Consider the following 22,196-nt stretch of genomic DNA (forward strand, 5'->3'; position numbering starts at 1 on the left):
GAAAAAATATAGTTAGTTTTTACCCTTTTGATATAATTATACTAACATATTTTTTAATGAAATTAAAGCGATTGAAACTAATGCAGCTAGAGCGTAAATAAAAATAAATATATATTTTAATAGCAAATAAAAGACACATATTTTCCATCTAATTTGATTCTCAGTAAAATTATTGATTTGATACAAATTACTTCAGTTATTTAATTAAAATATGTTCATGTTCATTTTTTTTTTTTTTTTTTTAATCAAAATTTATGAAAAAAGGAATGTATCTCCAATACTTCATTTATAAAAAAAAAGTTCATCAAATTTAAATTTGACGAAAGATTCGAAAAGTTTTCAATTTGATGAAAAAAATTGTCTCTAATTTAATTTGACGAATATTTGATGAAATGATTGAAAATAAATTTTTAACACTTTTTATTTTTATTTTTATCAAATTTAATCTTAATGGAAGAAAATATGAAGGATTAGAGATATTTTTATGTAAATTAAATATAAAATGTGACCGATGTAATCATATCAAAAGTGTAAGATAAACCATATTTCGTGAAAATCTTAAGTGAGGTGAAAGTAATTTACCTTTTTTTTTTCAATGAATGTTTTAAAAATACAAAAAAATTAATACATACTAACCAAGTAAAAATTATTTACGTGATATTTTGACAAATAACATATTACAATACATTCAAAGTAAGGAGTTGTTTGGAATGATCTAAATAAGTGTACTTTTTGACTTTTTATAAAATATGAGTTAGGTTTGAAATGATGTGATAGAGAGGTGATGTGATTTAAATAAGATGATGTGACTTAAATAGAATAGTAACTTTTTGAATTTTTGAATTTTTTGTGTTACGCCAAACTTATCATTATTTATCTTGTAACTACTTGAATAATAACACAACTAAATAATTAATTATTAATTTTTTAAAATAATTATAAAAACAGTTTTTGGGTTTTCTTTTCTATAATTCACCCGAACCGAACCGTTTTATTAATGTCAACATTTGAAACGGGCGGTTCAATCCGGTTTTTAAAACATTTCCAAATGGTCCGTCCTTTGTGTCTCTCTCTCTTTCTAAGCGCACAAGCACTCATTTCCTCCGATTTGTGTGTTTCTAAAACCCTAGATCTCCATCGCTATCGATCGACGCCTCGAAGAATCGCAATCGCAGGTAAATCTTGTTCCTTCGAAGTTTTAATCTCAAAGCATTACGGACTGTATCTGTCGTATTGTTTAGATCTCAAGATTCCAACAATATTCCGTTTGGTTGCCGAGAAAACGGAAGAAAATGATATTAGTGAGTAGAAAATTTTTATTTTTTTGTTATGTTTATGATCTGGTTTTGGAATCATTCCTGAACTTAGCCAAAGATTGGAGGTTCTTGTTCTTTCTGGTTTCAGATAGAAAATTTTGAGATTCCGATCCTATATACGTGTTTCCGTATCATCTTCTCCGATAGGAGTTTGCTTGATTTGAATTATTGTTGATGCATGTTAAGGATATAGAATATTTCATTACCTATTTTTTATTTTTATTTTGTTGTATATTTTTCATTTGTTGGCTGTAAAATATACATATCGAACTTATATAACTGTAAAATAAAAAAATAGCATTGATTTCCACAAGATTAATATTTTTTTATGGAGAACATTGATTGCATAAACTTAAGAACCATCTTAGGGATTAGAAATCACTAGGTTGACAAAGTCTCAACTACCAGTTATTGAGATAGATGATTGGAGTTGGTGAGTTTGCATTGCATAACAATGATGTTGTGGAGCTGATCGATTTGAATGTGGAAAAACTCCTGCGAGTTTGAAAAGTCTCAAAACGATGCCATGGAGCCACAAACATACAGTTCTACTTGGTTCTCATTCAAGATCTTCATCAACAACCCAAAAACTGAAACTTATTAAAACGTTTAAGAGTAAATATTTCAAAATGAAAGCATGATAAGTACTATTCATCTCATGGTCAACCTATATATAATGAGTTATTGCTTGGCAAAAAATTGATTAGTTTACCTACACGCAAAATGAGTTAAAATTGATTCTTGAAGTAAAGATGGATGAAATTTTTAGTTTTAAAAATAGTGAGATTTCTTCATTTTAGGATAGAGAGTTTTAATTTTGTCATTTTGGCACCATCAATTTGAAACCCTAAATTTGAAATCTTGTACCAAATTCTTGCAATTGGCAATCTGTTTTGCAATATTTAGGCATTAATTGATATTTTTGTTTGTTTTGAAATAGTAAAATTTTATTGTCCTTTTTCAGTGAAATTTCATTTTGCTAAAATGGTTTATTTTTGATAAAGATAAATAGAAAAAACATGTTTGGTACACCTTTTTTTAAAAAAAGGGTTAAATGTGTCTTACCTTTTTGTAGTTTAATGTGAAAACACATTATCCCCTATGCTTTAGAAATATAACCCCCTTGTGGTGTGAAGCGCAAAAGTAACAGATGTCAAGGTTAACAGTGCGTGTGCAACATGCACAGAATTAAGCCCATGTGAATATTGAAATATACAAGATACCATTTTTGCTCTCTCTTTTCATCGTTCTTCTTTCTTTCTCCTTCTTTTCCCCTTCAACACTATTCAATAGCATTTCCCCCCCCCCCCCCTCCCTCCCTCCCTCCCTCCCTCCCTCCCTCCCTCCCTCTTATTTAAAAACAAACCCAACAAGCACACACCCATTTCCACCATTCCTGACAACACCAACCAGCTTCAAAAACAAACCTAACAGCCATCCTTACTAGAGGAAGCTTTCTCCCATGGTTTTCACGTGGCTTTGGCACCATCTAGTTTCAATTGAAGCGGCCCTGGAATTTTTTGAAGATGGAAATTTGGTCTTGAGACTTGCCAATGTGTAGATTTTTAAACCTAAAGGAGGTTATGTGTTTTTGGTAATTAACCCTAAAAAAAATATGTTTGCTGTGTTACCGGATGTGGTGGCTGTCAGGTGGGAGGATGTTCGAAGTTGTTTTTTTTTTTTTTTTTTGGGGGGGGGGGGGGCGTGTGTGTTTGTGGAGGGAATAAGAACTTGTTTTAAAAAAAGCGAGACACAATTTGTGAAAAATAAACAGAAAAACAATAAAAATTGTTACCAAAAGCATAGTTGTTAACTCATTACCTTTTGCCTCTTACATGCTATGAGGGAGAGTGGTATAGAAAGCAGTGAGAAGACCACAATAACTAACTTATCCGTGGTTAACATAAAGAGTCAAGTAATGGACGTAGGGTTTGGCATTAGGGGGTTTGAGTCTGTACTATTGAGCGCAATGTTGGCCTCAATGTTCTAGTCTATTCCACTTTGGTTTAGCTTGGTGCGGTTGTACCCTATAGATATGTGTATGTATATGTATATACATAGAATAGAACTTTGTTGAACCATCTCATATTACTCATTTTCTACATCGGAGCCCTGTATTAGAATTGTAATTTTAGATGTCTTGAATGAAGACTGTTGAGTTTAGTTGATATATGGGCCTCCTTGATATGTGAGACTCATGTTATAAAGGTGTGCCCCATCACCATTGTTTGAGTTTAGTGCCATAAACTTGGTTAAAAACAAACCAAGAAGGGGTGTTTTTTCAAAAGACCAGATAATTTAAAGGAAGTGGATCCAATGTGGTCCATTTTTCAGACTATCAAAACAATCCCTTACTTGCTTTTTAAAAGGTTGATTAATTATAATATTCTTCCTTTTTTTTTTTTTGGCATATGATTGAGTAAACTGATCTTAACTTTTATTTTCAGTAGATTAAAGCTCACTTTTAGGAATGAATTTGCAACAAGTAGTACAGCCCAGATCTTCAGTTAATGGGTATGGCCGTCGGAGGGGTGACAGAGAAAGTGTGAGTAGGCCAGAGCATAAGTCGCAATCTGGAAAAACAAACCTGAGCAGACAGAACAGTGCAGGTGAGAATAGTTGAGCTAGATTGGCTATTGTTGTGTTACATTCTTTGGTCTAACTTTAGAAGGAACAGGTCTATCAACTGGCAGTAAAGGTGGAGGTTATGAAAGTCTTTCACGTGACCGATTGGTATATATAACGACCTGTCTAATTGGTCAAAATGTTGAAGTCCAAGTTAAAGATGGATCTTTATTTTCTGGAATATTTCACGCGACAAATGCTGAAAAAGATTTTGGTATGTACTGAAAGTTTGGAATTTTTCTGAAAATAATGCATTTGTCCTACGTGTTGTTGAAGTTGGTTCCTTACCTTTTCTTAGCAAACCATTAAATGCAGTTTGGTATATAGACATTTTCCTCTCAACATTAACTTGGTTGTCATTTGCAGGAATTATTTTGAAGATGGCCCGCTCAATAAGGCCTGGTTCTTCACGTGGACAGAAGTCTATTGCAGATTCCATGAGCAAGGCTCCTTCAAGGACTTTGATAATACCGGCTAAAGAACTCATACAAATTATTGCAAAGGTTCTGCTGTGTTCTCTTTCCATGTTTTTTAACTTCATTACTCCAGTGCTGGATTTCGCTTGGTAAAATTAATTTTAATTTTTAAGTATTTGAGACCAATGATTGTAGGGATACTTTAGAAAGGTAAAGATAGCCAAAGGATAGTATTCTGATGTTTGCAGCATTTTGTACTTGTAACGTGTTTGTTGGATGAAGTGGCCGTATCTGTCGATTAGATATATAATGATCTATTTGTGTTTTCACTTGGACCAGGGTGTGTCTGTAACCAGGGATGGTTTTGCAAATGATCTCCAACATGTAAAACAGCAGGACATCATGCTAGACTCTTCTATATCACAATCTCGTCATGGCGACGTAGAGAGGGAGTTGGAACGCTGGGTCCCTGATGAAGATGATCCTCAATGTCCTGATTTGGAGAATATATTTGATGGCACTTGGAATAGGTTGGTTTTTTATTTTTTATTTTTATGATCTCTTGGGTAAATATTCTGTAGGGGTTTTTCATGGATCATATTATTAGGAAATTATATGTGGTTTTGTATATATCTTGAATATGCTATTGGTTAATGAGTTTAAAGTTTCCTAATCTTTAATCATTGTCTTTCTAGAATTAAGAAAAACCAACTGGCAACGGCCTATAAATATCTATGTAATTCTTCTATTTGATGGAATTTAGTTTAGGAGAAATACCACTGAATCAAGCTTAAACAAAAAGCTCTAAATAGTGGTTTAGAGATTTCTTGCAACTTATTCGAGAAATCCTGCAATCTGCCTTTTCAGATATTAAGCCACATTATAGCCCTATTCCTTTCCAAACACAAAATTCTTTCTTCTCCTTTTCAAAAATCTGAAATCTAGAAGCTTCTTGATCCTGTTTTTTTGGTATAGTTGGTGTTTGGACTCGGTTAATCTGTTGTTGAACCAATTTTTGGATTTGTAGAGGCCTATGAGTAAGGTTTTTGATGTATAGTTTATACACTTGTGTTTACAGCCTACAGCTTACACCCCCTTCGTGCTGCTTCAATATAATCTTATACTTATGAAAAATAAAAAGCATGTGAATATATTTCAGTTGCGTCTTTTCCAATGTTATATTATATCATTACTAACTTCTCCATCAGGTATATATTTGATCACATAAGTATGCCTAGTGAAATCCTTTTTTTGTGTTCTTAGCACCAGGCATTTTACCTCTCTACGATTCATATTAGATGGTGCTTTAAGATATGGTATGTAGATCTCTTTCCATATGATAAATAACATACTTGTTGAAATCCAAAATAGAGCAGGAAATTTGCTTTTATGGTTGATATCTCTGACATCGAGATCAAGTTGATTTTTGTTACTTGTTTCATGTATTCAATCATTGCTCAATTATCACTTGCTATCAAGGTTCTGAAAAGTGGTTGCGGCCGCTGTAACGGTGGCGGTAGCGCGGTTGCGGTAACTGAAATAGTGAATTTTTTTATTTTTCACACAATTTAAAAAAAATTTACCGATACGCATGTTTTTTTTCCATGATCATATTTATTGGGTTTAAAATAAATATTGATCAATTTTTGTAAATTTTTAAGTGGTATCCAATATATTTTATATTTTTAAATCACTATAAACTGAGTCTTTTACATTTTATTTTAATAATTAATGACTTTATATTATTCAAAAAATCAATCACTAACTATTGTATATAAGATAAACAGAGACAAAAGTAAGAGAATAAATAAGAGCCTAAATATATGTATATATATATTTTAACCAAGCCAAATAGATAATGACCACACTTACTACTATTATTATTATTATTATTATTTTCAAACAATATATAGATAGTCACACAAACAAAATGGTTGAGTGATAGCAGCTGAATAGAATAGCATAAGTCTTACAGTTTCAACAAATCAATAACATGTTCTTCATCTTCCCTCTCTCTCCATCTCTCGCTTGCTCCTCCATTTTCTCTCTTTATCTTCCCTCTTCTCTCTATTCCTCTTCTCCCATTTTCAGTTTTTTTTTTTTTGTGTTTTTTCAAAAGAAACAGTTTGGAACCGTTACGTAACGGTGCGTAATAGGCCATTACAACTGTTACGGCGCCATTACGACTGTTACGGCAGCCGCTACGGCCGACACACCTGTGAATCTCAGTCACACTGCAAAAGCGGCCATAACAGGTGGCGGTAACCACCAAACCGTTACGTAACGGTTGCGGCCGCTTTTTAAAACCTTGTTTGCTATAGTTTCTTAGATAGACCTTGTCTAGCTTAATAGCATACTAGAGTCTGAAATCCATTTTATAATGTTAAGAGTCTGAAATCCATTTTATATTCAATTTACCATTTAAAAAAAACTTCTGTCATACTAGCTCATTAGAAATAGCTTTAGATCAGTAGTTATTAGAAGTTTTAATTGTAACTAAACCCAGCCTACATGCAGCTCCATTTGATATGTTGTGGGAGTGACCCTTTCACCCTTACCTTAAACCTCCACCTCATTGCTTTTTCACTAAATATTTTGATCTCAACATTTATTCTCTTCCATGATTCTAGTCATAGAGATTTAAGTCAGACTCACAGGTGCTATGAACGTAATCCAGGAGATTAACAAGAAAAAATGAAAAAATAGATGAGGTTTAATTTGTTGAGAAAAGAATTATCTGCCTTGATTTGACAAAAGTTGATACGTAGTGTTATTTGACAGGGGATTGCTTTAAATCCTTCTCTTGACAGTTTTTTATTTTTATTTTTTGTATAAGGGTTTCCTGTAGTTTTTATGTATATTTCTGTTCCAGTTTTATTATAATGTCATTGAAGTTCATTCATTTTATATTGCTTTGATGGATGCACTTTTATAATCATAGGTCCTGGAATCAATTTGAAGTAAATGAAACATTATTTGGAGTGAAAAGCACCTTTGACGAGGAAATTTATACAACAAAACTTGAGAGGGGTCCACAGATGAGAGAGTTGGAAAGGGAAGCTTCAAGAATAGCGGGAGAAATTGAGGGTGAGGAAACCCAAGATATACATTTAGCAGAGGTGATGACTGATCTCAATTTATATGAACCCTTTATCTCCTTATCTGCCTCCTTCAAAAATTTCTCCTCAAATTTCTTACATCACATTTCTTTTATATGATAGGAACGAGGGATTCACCTTCATGAAAAATTTGATATTGACGAGGAAACGAGATTCTCATCGGTCTTTAGGGGGGTTGACGACAGTGGATATGATGAAGATGAGGACGCATTATTGGATTCATGTAATAGTGAAACCTTTGGTGGTGCCTCTGGTTCTGTTGTTGGCAGGCCGTTGGCTAACTTGACCAGTGGGAAAAGTAATGATGGAGCTCAAATGTCATCTTGTTCTTCATCTATGGTAATCTCTTAACCATTTGTTATCTTTTTGTGGACTTGTTATTATCATTCATGGCTGTAGGGATTCAGGTTACTGTGTAGGTCAGTTGTTTTATGTATCAAGCCAAGTAAAATGATTTCTTTCTTTCTATCTTATATATATATATGATATGATATAAGTGAAGTTAAATCCACAAACGGCGCCAAAAGGGGAGCAATCTCTGTACACTACTTAAAAGTGTGCCTATTCCTCTCCCTTCATACACACTGCATCAAACACAATGAAGCCACTACCCTAGCAGCACCCATCTGCGCAACACACGTATAACTATATAACTGACTTCAGCATAACCCACAGAACTCCAAAAATAGAGAAGAGCATAGTGAAGAAATGTGTAACCACCTCACATTGCAGAAGCAAAATGATCCACTGACTAGACCTTTCTGCACATGCAGTGCCAATTGGGAAGCAAGTAACCAATTTTCCCAACTTGTCAATGGTGTGTGAGAATAGCATCTAGGATGCTAAAAGTTGGGCAACCTTTTTCAACCCTGGTAAATCAAGTTGAAATGAAATAATGACCGTGAAAAATATTTATTGAAATCATATCATGGCCTAAATAGTTAATGGCAAATGTAAGAGTCTGCTCGACTAGAATTTTTTTGCACATGTTTTTTTTAACTCCCGGCTGTTATGTGATTGGGATACGACTACAAGTGACAAACTTTTTGTCGTCCATTTGTCTTTTTTTCTGTAGAGGAATAACTGAGCATCTTCTAATTTTAATGATATGTGCTTTTCTTCATATTTTTTGGTATGCAGGATGAAATACAATCTTCTCTATCAAACACTGCAAGGGATGTACACTGCTCTGATTCTAATGATCATTCTGGACAGCTGTCATCTGAATCTCTCTCTAAAAGTTCAGCTTTAGATAGTGAAATCAGGTTTCTTGTTATTTTCGCTGATTAAATGTTAATTACTTTTTTATATTAGGATAAAGGAACTACTTACATTGTCATTAGAACTAAAAGAGGCTTATCTTTGTTTTATGTCTAATTCCACATCCTGAATTTTAGGATTCAGGAGAATCAGTTCAGTGCACAGTATGCAGGAAATAATTACGTTAAGGAGTTTGTAGAAAAGCAAATGGTGAGTTAAGATTTGATTGCTATTACTTGTCCTGTGTAAATTTAGAGGGATTTCGTTTAATTGATTTTTGGTTTTGTTGCTTATGATACTTTCTAACAATCATATTTTGGTAATATCGATGCAGTTAGCTGAGGAGGCACAAACATCAAAATCTGAGGGTGAGTGAACTTTTTCATCCAGATTTCTGTGAACTTTGCATTGTATTTTAGCTGCCCACTGTAATTACAGGCTAATTACAGCCTTAAATAATTCTAATGAGATTCATCTGTTTTTTTATTTTTTATTTATTTTTTATACGTAGTTCATCACTCTGTAGATGAATTGAGTCTAAGATTAGGTCAATTGGATGAAATAATGATTACGGTTTGCTGTGCAGTAAGCTTATTGATAGATCTTTTTAATCTGTAGTTGATGGTTAGTGCCCAGCATTAGAAAGTCTGATTGTCTATGACTCCGCCTGTCATTTTGGTGTTCGTCATAGGATTAAAGTTACTGAGATAAGTGCTCAAAACGCAGAGAATGAGAGTGGGAGCGAGAGCACAAGAGTGCAACTTCTTAGACTTCATAAGATGTACAACGTGTGAAAAGAGAAGGCTCAAATTGACATTAATAGAAATTTCTAGACTCTCACATGGATGAGAGATAGAAACCCTCTTTTTCCCTGAAGTCCCATTTAAGTGCATTGCTAAATAAATTACAACATCTTAGGTCAAAATATTATACAGTCTGTATTATATTTATAAATGTTCAACCTTGGGATACTATCCTTATATCCTAAGATTTAGGGTTTAGGAAGGTCTGATCCTTGGACCCACACCCACACCTGAGTCCATGTTACATAGGAAATTGCCAATTGGAAGATCAAAAGAGCATTTGCTCACTTGGGTGGAAGGATTAGGTCACTTATGTTGATAATCTAGCAGGAATTGAATGTAATGTAATAGATGGTCTGCCATAAGGGTTTCTCTGTGGAAGAGGAATCCAAACCAATGAGAAAAAGAAAATGAGCCCATAGCAATTGCTTTAGCTTATGATGCTCTTTTAGTAATTTTACATATTAGGACTATTTGGCCAGTTATTGTTGTTATCCGTCTTGTATCTTATGTAGTTCGGATTAGGTGAATCATTTTTTGCTATGTGAAACAATTTATTAATTTGGAATTGCTTATCATTTTTGAGTTACATTTCCTTTAGTTGCCATATTGTAATTGTTTTCATATTTTAGGCGTTGTACTTTGATTTGAGTTGGTGTCTTCTCTTAGAAGGTAATCCAACTTTTTAGTTGTTTACGTGCTTTGGAGTTCCAAGGTTTATGTATGCCTTCTGGGTTTTTTTGTTATATATAATAAAGGTATGCAGATTAAACAGGACTAGAGGTAAAAGAATTGATTTGCCAACAAATGAGGGTTATACTTTTTTATTGATTTGAGTCTGGATCTCAAATATGCTCTCATATAGTAGGGTGGCTTCAATTCACATCCTTGTTAAATTTCTTTTATCTTCCTGCATATACATTTGTTTCTTATACATTCTTTTCTTGCAAAGTTGCTCATCAAGTCATCTTAACATTCACATTTTTAAATATTCTAATTTTTTAACATATTTTTTCTTGGCTAACCAACATTGTATCATACAATAAAGTTAGCGTTATGGATATCTTATAGAACTTTACCTTTGTATCTTGCTACAATCATAAAGAGACACAGATAGTACTTTTCTATTTATCTATTGTAGTTATTGTATAGGCTACATTGTTCGTAATATCATATTCCTTATAGATAATTGATCAAAGATATCAGAAATGATTACTTTTGGATATAACATTTCACTGTTGTATGTATAAACTGTGGATTGCTATATGTATATATGCACGTTATGTATATATATTATATATATATATCTATAAAGTTAGAAATTTGGTTAAAAAATAGGTGTTTCCATTTTTTTTAAAAAATCGCGGCCATGTAGTCATCTAATTCTGAGGTTTTTTGCAAAGAAGAATCAGAAGCAGGATACATAGAGGGTATAAACATCTTTCTATAGCTAACGATAATGGGGTTTGGATAACACTTTAGTCCAAAAACACATGAAGGGTAAATTGGCAAATTGGATAATTTTCTCATCATCTGCACAATCTTTTTCTATGAATGTTGTTCCCGCAACGTCAAATTTATTCTTTTGAATGGGAGAACTATTGCTTTACGCAGATTTGCAGCCATCACTGAGGGCAAAGAAAGATGGCTCTGATGGGGGATTATCTGCGAATGCCACATCATATACTTCTACATCCCTTGGCTCATCCAAGGATCGGGAAAAGATGAGTTCTCCCAGTGGACTAACAGAGGATGCAGCTCCCATGAAGCCACAAGGAGCAACACAGTCTGCTAGATCCCATGGACGGCCTGGTAGTTCTGCTTCAGAGCGTGGGGGTGCTGCCTCAGCTTCTAGCGCTCAGGTCTTATCACCAAGCTCATCAATGAGTTCATTGTCTTCGGAAAAGTCAACTCTGAACCCCCATGCTAAGGTGCCATGATTTTAATTTGTGCACTTTTTCTTGATTGAAGACCATTTAGCCTCAACCATTTCAAATCAGATTTGCATGCAGATGCATGTGCTCTCCTAATTGTAAAGAGTAAACCATTTAGTATAGTATTATCAGGTGCATACTGATCCATTGCTGATTAATCATACTGCACTTTTGCTCTTGTTAAAATCTTGTTCAGGAATTCAAACTCAATCCGAATGCAAAGAGTTTCATCCCATCTCAAACTCCTTTAAGGCCTGCTTCTCCAGTGTCTGATGGCTCCTTTTATCTTCAAACTAATGTTGCTCCTCATATGCATGGCATTGTAGGCCTTGGGGTAAGTCATTCAATTTGATTACAAGTGTTCCTTGCTCAGTTTCCCTTAGTTCCAAGTGTACAGATCAATAGCCAACATGTTATTTGACAAGTTTTATATGCCTACTTGATAACTGGATCCTCGCTGAACATGTTATTTGACAAGTTATATATGCCCACTTCATAACTGCACGCTCCCTGAATTACCATTTGCCCTTAATGGATTTTATTTTTTTGATTTCTTATCTTGGTACCATAGGGTGCCAACATGACAGACAAGCCAATGTATTTCTTTATTTTTGTGGCTGTTACTTCTTCCTGTTATTATTTATTATGAAGATTCTTTTGCTCATGATCCTCCCTCTCTCTCAGAAATGAATTCTGTGGCATGTTAAAATCCACCTACTCTCCACCTACTTCACCCACTTAAACCTACTCCACTAAACCTAACCCACTACACCACTACCACCTCACCTACTCCACTAAACCTAACCCACTACACCACTACCACCTCCACTTCACCTACTCCTTACCTACTACACACTCACCCTCTTCTATATATAGGAATCATGAATCATTGTAATATATATCAATATTCAATCAATCAATAATACAATTCTCTATTTCTCTTTATACATTAAATTTCTTCATGGTATCAGAGCCATAAGATTTAGGCCCGTATTTTGTTTTCTCACCGGCGGGCAGCCGGCCGGCAACCTTGCCTTCGCTGCCCGCTGGCGGCGCCGCACCTGCGCTGAAGGTTGCCCAATTTAGGCGGAAAGTTTGCTCGGTATTTGGCATTGTAGTACCATTAAAACTCTGCAGAACTTTCTCTCTCCTTCACTCCCAGTTTTCCTCTGCGCTACTCCACACCCCCCACCCATTTCATATTTGCCCTTATCCACCGCCACAGTTAACAAATCATCTGATTCAAGCTATTTCTTCTTCATAATCTACTTCTTTATTGTGCACCTTGTTCCAGGTGATAATACTGTAGATGGCAGCATCATCAGCTTGCCTAGTGGGAAGTGGTTTATCTACCCAACTTTCTTTTTATTTTATTTTCTTTTCTTTTATTTTATCACCCACTCACTTCTTATGATGAAAACACAATGGACCCAACTTCATGCCAGCCACATGGGCCTGTCCCTCCGCCAATGCTCTCATCCTTTTCCTTTTTTCATATATATTTATTTCGCCAACCAATGCCACTTTTTTTTAGTTCCTTAATTTATTTTAATAACATGAGTGGCCTCTCTTTTCCACCATCTCCCTCTTTTTCTACACAATATTTTTGTACCACCGCCCACTCCATGATTTCCATATTAATATTATTATTATTATTATTATTATTATTATTATTATTATTATTATTACACAAAAAAAAAAAAAAAAAAAAATTCATTCCAGTTGATTTTTCTGCCTTACCACACCTACCATTCGAGTTTGCCAAACACACTTATTTTATTCATGTCAGGATCAACCACGATCATAATTTTACACGAAAAAAAAAAAAAAAAAAAAACCACCATAACACACCCAACACCCACAGTGGGATTTTTCTTCTCTACTCTGCTGCAGGTCTCTTCTTCTTGCCTCCGTCCTGGGCGGCCCTTGACGGTGTTGCCTCCGTGTTTCCCACTCCACTGGGCATGATCACTCCACCCTGCTCCTCCAAATCGGAACATAACAGTTGCCTTCCGCTTCAGCTCCTTGTTTTCTGCCTTTAGCACACTTATCTCTGCTCGCGCATCCTTATACATGCGTTGGAGCAGAGCCAGCTGGGAGTTTAACTGTTGCACCTCATTTGTCTTGCTCTGCAACCGGTGCGACAAGTTTGTGACCGCCGTCATGGTCTCCACACATGACTTCAGAGTATACTGATTGGCCTCAATATCAGTTTGCACCGCCATTTTTTGCTCCACCGACCGCATCGGAAAGTTCAACGGAGCAAACACAGAGGTGTTTGGTTGAGGTTCACTGGCCACCGCACCAGTTCTCTCTCTTGTTGACTCATTGAGGTCGGGAAAGAGAGTAAGCAGTCCACGGGAAGACGAAGTCATTTTCTGGGCAACAGAGTGTTACAGCGTATTACAGAGTTTCTCTCTCAGCAAAGGAAGACTTTTTCAGAGGTTTCTCTCAGTTTTTCTGTCTCAGCTTCTGCCTCAGCCTCAGCCTCAGCCTCCGTCTTGGTTAAATAGCCGAGGCAGCCACGCGTATCGCGCGCCACTTGACGACAGACGACAAAACGGGCGCGCAAGCCAATGTGGTGACGCGTCTCGCAATCATGTCTAGCGCATCTTTTTATGACTTGGGCTAGCCTTTTTGATGGCACGCCTTTTTATGGATTGGGCACGCCTTTTGATGGCACGCCTTTTGAAAGATTGGGCACGCCTTTTGAGGGTGCGACTTTTTAGGGGTCCGACAAGACTCTGTAAACTGTCCCGACATTGATTCCGGTTAGCTCCTTTATGGGTCCGACAAGACTCTGTAAACTGTCCCGACATTAATTTCGGTTAGCTCCTTTATGGGTCCGACAAGACTTTGTAAACTGTCCCGACATTGATTCCGGTTAGTTTTTACAAGGGTCCGACAAGACTCTGTAAACTGTCCCGACATTGATTCCGGTTAGTTTCTACAAGGGTCCAGCAAGACTCTGTAAACTGTCACAACAACTGTCACAACATTGTCTGCTACAACGGTCCGACATGACCCCATAAACTGTCTTCTACATCGGTCTGACACCGCCATCCAGTGCCCTCTACACCGTTATGACACCACCATACAGTGTCCTCTACATGGTTATGACACCCCCATACAGTGTCCTCAACAACGTTATGACACCACCATCCAGTGTCTTCACCAATGGTCTGACACGACCATACAGTGTCTCTTATCCTCTTTTATTTTTATGTATTTTCTTGTTTTGTTACTCTCTCCAAACTCAAGTTGGTTAGTTCCTATCCCCCTTAAGTTTGCGGGGGCTATTAAAATCCACCTACTCTCCACCTACTTCACCCACTTAAACCTACTCCACTAAACCTAACCCACTACACCACTACCACCTCACCTACTCCACTAAACCTAACCCACTACACCACTACCACCTCCACTTCACCTACTCCTTACCTACTACACACTCACCCTCTTCTATATATAGGAATCATGAATCATTGTAATATATATCAATATCCAATCAATCAATAATACAATTCTCTATTTCTCTTTATACATTAAATTTCTTCATGGCATGATTTTTAATATCTTACTTCCTCTTGTACTTTATTTGTTGGTTGAAATTCTTGAACTTCCTCATTGACTGTGTTTTGAGAATTTGGTGGCTAATAGCCATCTGGGAGTCGAGGTTATTATGGTTTTATATAAATTTCTACAATTTTAGGCCTGTCTAAATTCTGTGGATCAATATTATATTGCTTCATGCACATTTGTTTAGATATTGTAAAAGGAACATACTTGGGACGCCATGGTACTTGTTGAATTAGATAGTTTTATATATTTTTTTATTTTTCATTTTTTTGTGGTCTCAATGAATAAGATAGTAGTTGCTCTGCAAACATTATATTCTCTACTGAGTAAGGAGATGTTTGAAAAGTTGGTTTATGATTGCATTAAGTTCTGTGGCTTATTATTGGTGATTTATTGTATGGTGGTCACAGATTGGACACTCATTTGCGCACCAGCCTGTTATGTATCCTCAGGTTGCACCAATGCAATCACCACAGGCATACTTCCATCCAAATGGACCTCAAGTAAGCCATTGCTTTGTGGATATTCTCGAATAATGTATTGTTTGGTAGTGTTATGGAAATTAAATGTAAAGCTTAGATATTAATTTTTTTTGTATTCATTCTTATCGCAGTATGGGCAGCAGATGATTCTTGGTCACCCTCGGCAAGTCCTTTACATGCCGACATATCCCCCTCCCCCTCCTGTAAGAAAATTAGATTGCATTCTTTGATTTTACATGATTTTAAGAATTTTCGTTATTTCTTGTCAGATTAGTCAAATGTAGGTCAGTTTACAGTGGAAATTTCTCCAGCATTCTATAGGAAACCTGAAATAGCTGCCACCTCTTTGCAATTGCAGTCTCCTCTAGAATTATTTAAGCACCCCTATAGAGAGTAACGTGCATAGAGAGACTCTCATTACCCCTATAAAAAATTTTAAGGACCCCTAATATTTTTAAAATTTAAAAAACGCAACTACAACTTACTCCCTTGAATTATTAATTTTTTCAGTAGTGCCCCTTTGACATATGCATCTGCTAATTGTTCTATCAAACTGATTTGGAATTTACTTGAATTTTATTGCTAGTTGAGAAAAATATATATTACTATTCTTAGAATTGTTGATCAGTAAGTATCCATTAGGCACTTTTGGGTTGATTAGGTTTTGTGCATATTGTTAGAAACTTTTGTAATATCTCATCGTTGTTGATTATGGTGGGGGGTGGGGGAATGAAGATCATGTTTAGCATGTGCCCCTCCCGAAGTTAAATTTCTTGCTTCACCAGTTGTTGCAATTGAACCAAATTGGAAAATTCATGCAATTATGTACCTTGCATTTGCAGGAAATGCCATACAAGGGAAGAGAATTTTAGGAAGTTGGTTGACTGCATTCAGAAACACAGATGTGCTTGTACCGAATAAGCTTCTAATGACAGACTACTCGGAAAATTAATTTTCCGTTGAAAGAGCCCAGCAGCTGATGAAAGACTTCATAATTCTCAAGCACTATTTGTGCTAGGGCTATCTCTCTCTCTCTCTCTCTCTCTCTCTGATGAGATATAATTCAATAACCTTGTAACCTTCACAATTCTCTGATTTGTTGATGTTTTTAAAGATGCAGTACCTTTTTCTTCATTTGGGTGTTGTTTTTATTTTGATTTTTAAGTTATTTGGATTCAACTCAAGAGGCATACAAAGGTTTTTACCTCATTGCAAAGTGTGTTTAGTTTTTTCGACAAGACCAGGGTGGCACCGAAAATGCCAAGTGTTTTATGATGTATCAATGGATTTGGTTAACGCCATTTGCTAACGCCGGTGGCCTTGCTTGGGAATGGCTTCTTATGAGGTTAGCTCAAACTTTCAATAGAAATGTTGTGAATTTATGGTGCGTATTTACAGAGCATTCATTTGCTTGATTTAAGATACTTCGATCCACAGGTACTAATCCTGAAAAGGTTGGCCTCATGGTCAAGGCTTGTGATGTGGGGGTGTGCTCCTTCCAATATCTCAAGTTTGAAACCTTGTAGGTGCAAATAATTTTTTGGGATTACTCCGTATGGGATTTTTGCCCAGACTTTAATTGGGACCTATGCAAGGGGAAGGTTGGATTGGTCTTACGGATTAGTCGGTTCAATGGGTTGGATATTGAGTTACATAAAAAAAGGAAAAAAGAAAAAAAAGATTCATAGGTACTATACTTGTAGTTGCGATCTCTCCTCACCTAATGAGGTTTTCATTGAGTATGCTATGGTTCAGTTTTTGGTTTAATCCTACTTTGAAATCAAACAGATTAGGAGTAAGTTTGAGGTTTATTTTCATTTCCTTCTTTTGATTGTCTACATATGGAAAGCCATTTCACCCTAGTTTGGCAAATGTATTTTTTGGCCCTTATTTTATTTTATTTTATTTTAATTTGCAGTCTTTAGCTGCTTCTAGATTAGAAACTCTTGATCAAAAAAAATAAAAAAAAAATGAGATTTTTTTGTTCCATTAAAGATAAACAAACAAACCTAGCGTTAAAAGCCCCTTTTATCAGACACCAGGTCTGGATTTTGAGTCTCATTTCCTCCCATTTTCCTAAGGTTGGATATATATTAGAATGTTTCTTGCACCTCCATAAAGAAAAAGAAAAGAATATTTGAAAAAATTCATGAAAGGAGGAGGAAAATTTTGGTTTAGATTAGCAATGGGTTTATTTGTTGATATCATTCGAGTGTTTGGGTTAAATAGCTAGGTTTACTTCCTTTCATTTTGAGAAATAGTTTGGATACAGGCTAGATGATTAGTTGTAAATTAATATTTGGTTGTGTACTAATTACACTTCTAAAGGCATTTATCAAATATTGAAAATCTAGGTATTTAACACTGGCATGAATTTGAAAAATGATGAAATTTGCAGAAAAAAGTTTCTTCTTCTAAAGACACTTCCAAGAAATTCACATGCCAAGCCAAAAATTAGGCATGTAACCTATCCTATGTCGAGCTTGAACTACCAACTTTTATTAGGGGAAGTGTTTTTTTGGCAGACATAAGAATTTAATTAAAATAGACAAAAAGAAAGCATACATTAGAGTTTTATATTATATTACAAAGCCAACCAAATGAAGACCAAAAACCATGCCACCAAACTATAAAAATAAAAGAGGATATAATTAGATTTGCCTCCAGTTTGGAGAACTAGATGCGGTTATTTCTCGTGCATGGTAGAGACTGGGGTATGCTGCTTAGACATTGGGATTTTTGTCAAATATTCAGTGTGTTTGGTTTCAATTTTTTGAAAATTGAGTTTTTTTTTTTTTTTTTTTTTTGGTAATGAATATTTTTGAAATTCTAAGTAATTTTTCTGCTTTCTTAGATGCACCTTACTTAGATGTATCTAAATAGTAAAATATTTGTGAAAAAATATTTTAAAAAATTAACAAATACACAAAAATATAAATAAAAAAAATGTACTGAATTTTGGTTTTTTTTTTTGGTTGTATTTTTAATATTTTGTGAATTTTTTAAAGATTATTTCACAAATATTATACTTTTAAGTGTATTTATATTAAATGTATCTAAAAATTAAAAAATTTATTTAAAATATTAAAAAAATTCAGTGACAACAAAAAAAAATACAAAAATAATTAGAATCATTGAAACAAGTGTTGGAGTCACAAGAGCGAGGTGAGGTTTGGAACCCTGCCGTGAGGGGGGATGCCTCTCGAGCGGGAGCCTAGTTGAGTTTTGCTCTAAAAGATAAATGAAGGTCTTTTTCGCTCGATTTATAAAGGGCTCGGCCCCTTCACAAAATAGAAAAACCAAAGCATCACTCCTTCATTTTGATTGTGTTGCGACGTTGATTGCTTAGCTTTGGAGTTTGGCATTGCTTGCCCAAGAACCAAAAAACGAAGTGATAAACCCAAGGTTCCATAGTAACGAGTATAATCTACGAAGCAAGCTTAAGGGTTCTCTAGAACTACATTCGTTGTGTATTTTGCTTCATAAGTCTTTATCAGTCATTAACAAAACTTTTTTTGTTTTAAACATAGAAAAATATCATTTGTATCTTTCACTTAAAAAGTAATACAGTCCTTTTTTTGATTAATTATTATTATTTTTGATGAACCTTATCTAAAATAGCAGATTCATAATAAGTCTAAATTATCAAAATCTTTACTTTGGACAAATAATATTCAATATTGACAAGAAAGAGTAAAGAATGTCACATTGTTTTGTTTTCTGGGTTAAAAAAAAAAGAAAAAAAAGGACCATGTTTGAAATTTCTAATATGCCGAGCCGCAGCCACTTAGAGCTTCGGTGGGTCTCGTGTCGTTATACCGTTACCTATACAAATAAAAATTATGTATTATTTATCCTTTATAAAATTTAATAGTGACCCTCCTTAAATTATGTAAAATTTTTTGTATTTTTTAAAATTTAAATTTTTTCTATTTTAATATTTTGATTATTCTTATACACTTTTAATTGATAGGTCAAGATAAGAATTGAATCAATTGATAATTCATTTCTTATTATGAGATTTGTTTAGTTGCTTAATTCTCTTCATTGTGGGGCACTTTTTTTTGAGTTGATAGGATTGAATTTATTGATTATTTGGTTAATAAAATTTAGTTATTGATTGTAGATTTATAAGTCATGTTAATATAAATCTCAGGATAATTGTAACAAAAATAAAAATAAAACTATATAAATTTAATAATATCTCGTTGTTACTTGTTATGGGGGGAAAAATTCAATATTGTGATTAATATGTGCCTCCTCTACATTAAATTTCTAGCACCGCCACTGCTAATATATTTTTATAATTTAATTTATATGATATGTGTTAATTTTTTATTTGTCATACATTTAATCGAATAGAATCCATGAATTTGAGAACCTAAATTGTGGATCTATAGTATTGTTTAAGAAAACAAACACAAGTTGTTGTGTTTGTATTTTGATTGATTAATATAAAATTTTTGGGTAAATTACACTGATACCTTGAGATTTTTGTTTAATACAGATCCCCACTCACATTTGAAAATTTACACCTACCCACTGTCAGATTAAAATGACATATTTGTCCTTAGCCTTTATACATATAAAATAATATAGATATTTTATTCATGTCATTTCAAGGAAAATAATAATCATTTTTATAATTTAATCCATATGATATGTATTATTTTTTAATATTTTAAGAGTTTTTTTTTAATTATTTTTTAGATACACCTTATCTAGATATACTTAAAAAGTATAATATTTTGTGATTTTTTTTTTAAATTCACCAAATACAAAAAAAAAAAAAATACAAAAAATTCAATACATTATCTTATTTTGTTGTATTCAATGATTTATTTTTTTTTTAAAGATTTTTGTATAGATTTTATATTTTTAAATGTATTTAGATTAAATTGATCTAATGTAGATATAATTGTGGAAATAAAAATGAAAAATTATGTTAATATACAAAAATTTATATTAAAAAATCATAAAAATGTTGGAATAGTGATATTGTTGTAAATATAAATCATATTTTTAGATGTTTTGTTTTAAAGTGAAAGATCACCATTAAGCTATATCATTGTGCTTGAAAATTCTATATAAAATTTTATATTTGTATATTGTCATTCAATAAAAATATGGTCACATAGAATTTAATGGTAAAAAATTATAAAATATAGTCATGATGATAGGAAGAAAAATGATAGGAAAAAGGGCAAAATTGTCATTTAGAAAAATTAAGGACATGACAGCAGGAATTTATGGAGCAATTTATAATCAGATTATAAATCTCAAAAAGAAAAATAATAGGTATGTTTGGTTTGGTTTTGTAGAGTGATTTTGGGAAAAATTTTCTAAAAAACTTGTTTGGTTTGTAATTTTTCTAAAACAATTTCTAAAATCACTTTTTTTCACTTACACATCAATTAATCACTTTTTCTCTCTCTTCTTTTATTCTCAATCACTTTTTCTCTTACACACATCTATTCAATTATAACAAAATATCAAATCATTCTAAACTCCAAAATCACTTTCAAAATACACAACCAAACAAACTACTAAAAAAAATTTTAAACTCTCTCCTCAAAACAATTTTTAAAAACTACTCTCCTAAAATTAAACCAAATATTTTTCAAATATAAAGAGATCTGTATCAAATAGAAATTTCAAGGGCGGCAGTGTAATTTACCTTTATTTTTTAGTTATAGAATATCTATAAGTTGGCTTCCAAACATGCACCATGTAGAACAAGATGTTGAATATTGTAATTCATTTAAGTAAGATATAAGATTCCTAGTCGGTATCTATGTTTTAAATGAGTTGACGGGATGTATCAGCACCCTTTAGTTTTCGATTATTTTGACAAGAGGTCATTTTGGTTTGGTTTGTAATGTGAATTGGTTTTTTTAATTTTTTGATTATTTTAATTTAGAGTTAAAAAGTTTTATTTATGGTAGATTTTTAAATTTTTTTGACTTTTGTGAAGAAAAAAATAAAATAATTATAATTTAAATATGACATTTTTTAATTCGAAATTAAAAGGTCTATTTTATCTTTTTATAGATATTTTAACCCCAATTCTTCCCAACCCAACTTTCCAATCGAGTGTTTTGTTTGGTTTGTGTTTGAGATGTGGAATTCATGCAAACAATTTTATATTTTTAGTATAATTATACTAAACATATGTAATTAGTTGTATTTTTTAAAAATTCCTGAGGGAGTAAACACCACCCAAAGCCTCCGTTTGGGAAGTGGGTTGGTTTTTTGACTTTTTGACTTTTTTGGTTATTTTAGCCTGGGCTTAAAAGCTTGGTTTGGAAAGAGCTTTTTCGCTTTTTGGCTTTTTTGAGTTTTTTTGTGAGAGAAGAATGTAATGATTATGGATTGGATGTGATGTTTTGTTTGTTATGACTAAAATAACCTATTTTATTTTTTGTGACTAAAATAGCCAAAAAAGCCCAAACCACGACTTCCCAAACGAAGCCAAAATAATGTGAATGTGATGAGTTCGAAATTATGAATCAATGCGGTTTTCTTTTGTACAACTTTTTTTCAAGTTAAATGTTGATAATTAGAATCTATAAGTATCATTTTCTTGGTTTTGAAATAATCAATTTAAATTTATTTTTTTGTTGTATTGTCAGTTATAAACAAAAATTGTACTAAATAATTTG

General features: G+C 33.6%; 1 protein-coding gene across 4 annotated transcripts; it reads left to right on the forward strand.

Moving 5' to 3' along the window:
* Nucleotides 1-969: 969 nt before the first annotated feature.
* Nucleotides 970-16,925, forward strand: CID4 (CTC-interacting domain 4). 4 transcript variants are annotated; one of them, XM_028240906.2, is made up of 15 exons: nucleotides 970-1,175; nucleotides 3,764-3,925; nucleotides 3,994-4,155; nucleotides 4,308-4,444; nucleotides 4,697-4,887; nucleotides 7,299-7,476; nucleotides 7,579-7,815; nucleotides 8,617-8,741; nucleotides 8,874-8,946; nucleotides 9,071-9,104; nucleotides 11,154-11,470; nucleotides 11,670-11,807; nucleotides 15,463-15,555; nucleotides 15,666-15,737; nucleotides 16,377-16,925. In XM_028240906.2, exons 2-15 carry the CDS (start codon nucleotides 3,787-3,789, stop codon nucleotides 16,404-16,406), a joined length of 1,926 nt encoding a protein of 641 aa, XP_028096707.2. In that variant the 5' UTR covers nucleotides 970-1,175; nucleotides 3,764-3,786; the 3' UTR covers nucleotides 16,407-16,925. The 4 variants fall into 4 exon arrangements, with proteins under 4 accessions (XP_028096707.2, XP_028096708.2, XP_028096709.2 ...); XM_028240907.2 differs by having other exon boundaries at nucleotides 993-1,175; nucleotides 3,767-3,925; XM_028240908.2 differs by lacking the exon at nucleotides 3,994-4,155 and having other exon boundaries at nucleotides 1,024-1,175.
* Nucleotides 16,926-22,196: the final 5,271 nt, after the last annotated feature.

Source organism: Camellia sinensis, chromosome 15, assembly GCF_055761805.1.
Source record: "Camellia sinensis isolate YWXY chromosome 15, ASM5576180v1, whole genome shotgun sequence".
Taxonomy (NCBI): domain Eukaryota; kingdom Viridiplantae; phylum Streptophyta; class Magnoliopsida; order Ericales; family Theaceae; genus Camellia; species Camellia sinensis.

Coding starts and splice junctions, on each gene's coding strand:
- CID4 (XM_028240906.2), top strand. CDS start 3,787: ATGAATTTGCAACAAGTAGTACAGCCCAGATCTTCAGTTAATGGGTAT. Junction 4,156..4,307: donor AAATGCTGAAAAAGATTTTG/GTATGTACTGAA, acceptor TGTCATTTGCAG/GAATTATTTTGAAGATGGCC. Junction 7,816..8,616: donor CATCTTGTTCTTCATCTATG/GTAATCTCTTAA, acceptor TTTGGTATGCAG/GATGAAATACAATCTTCTCT.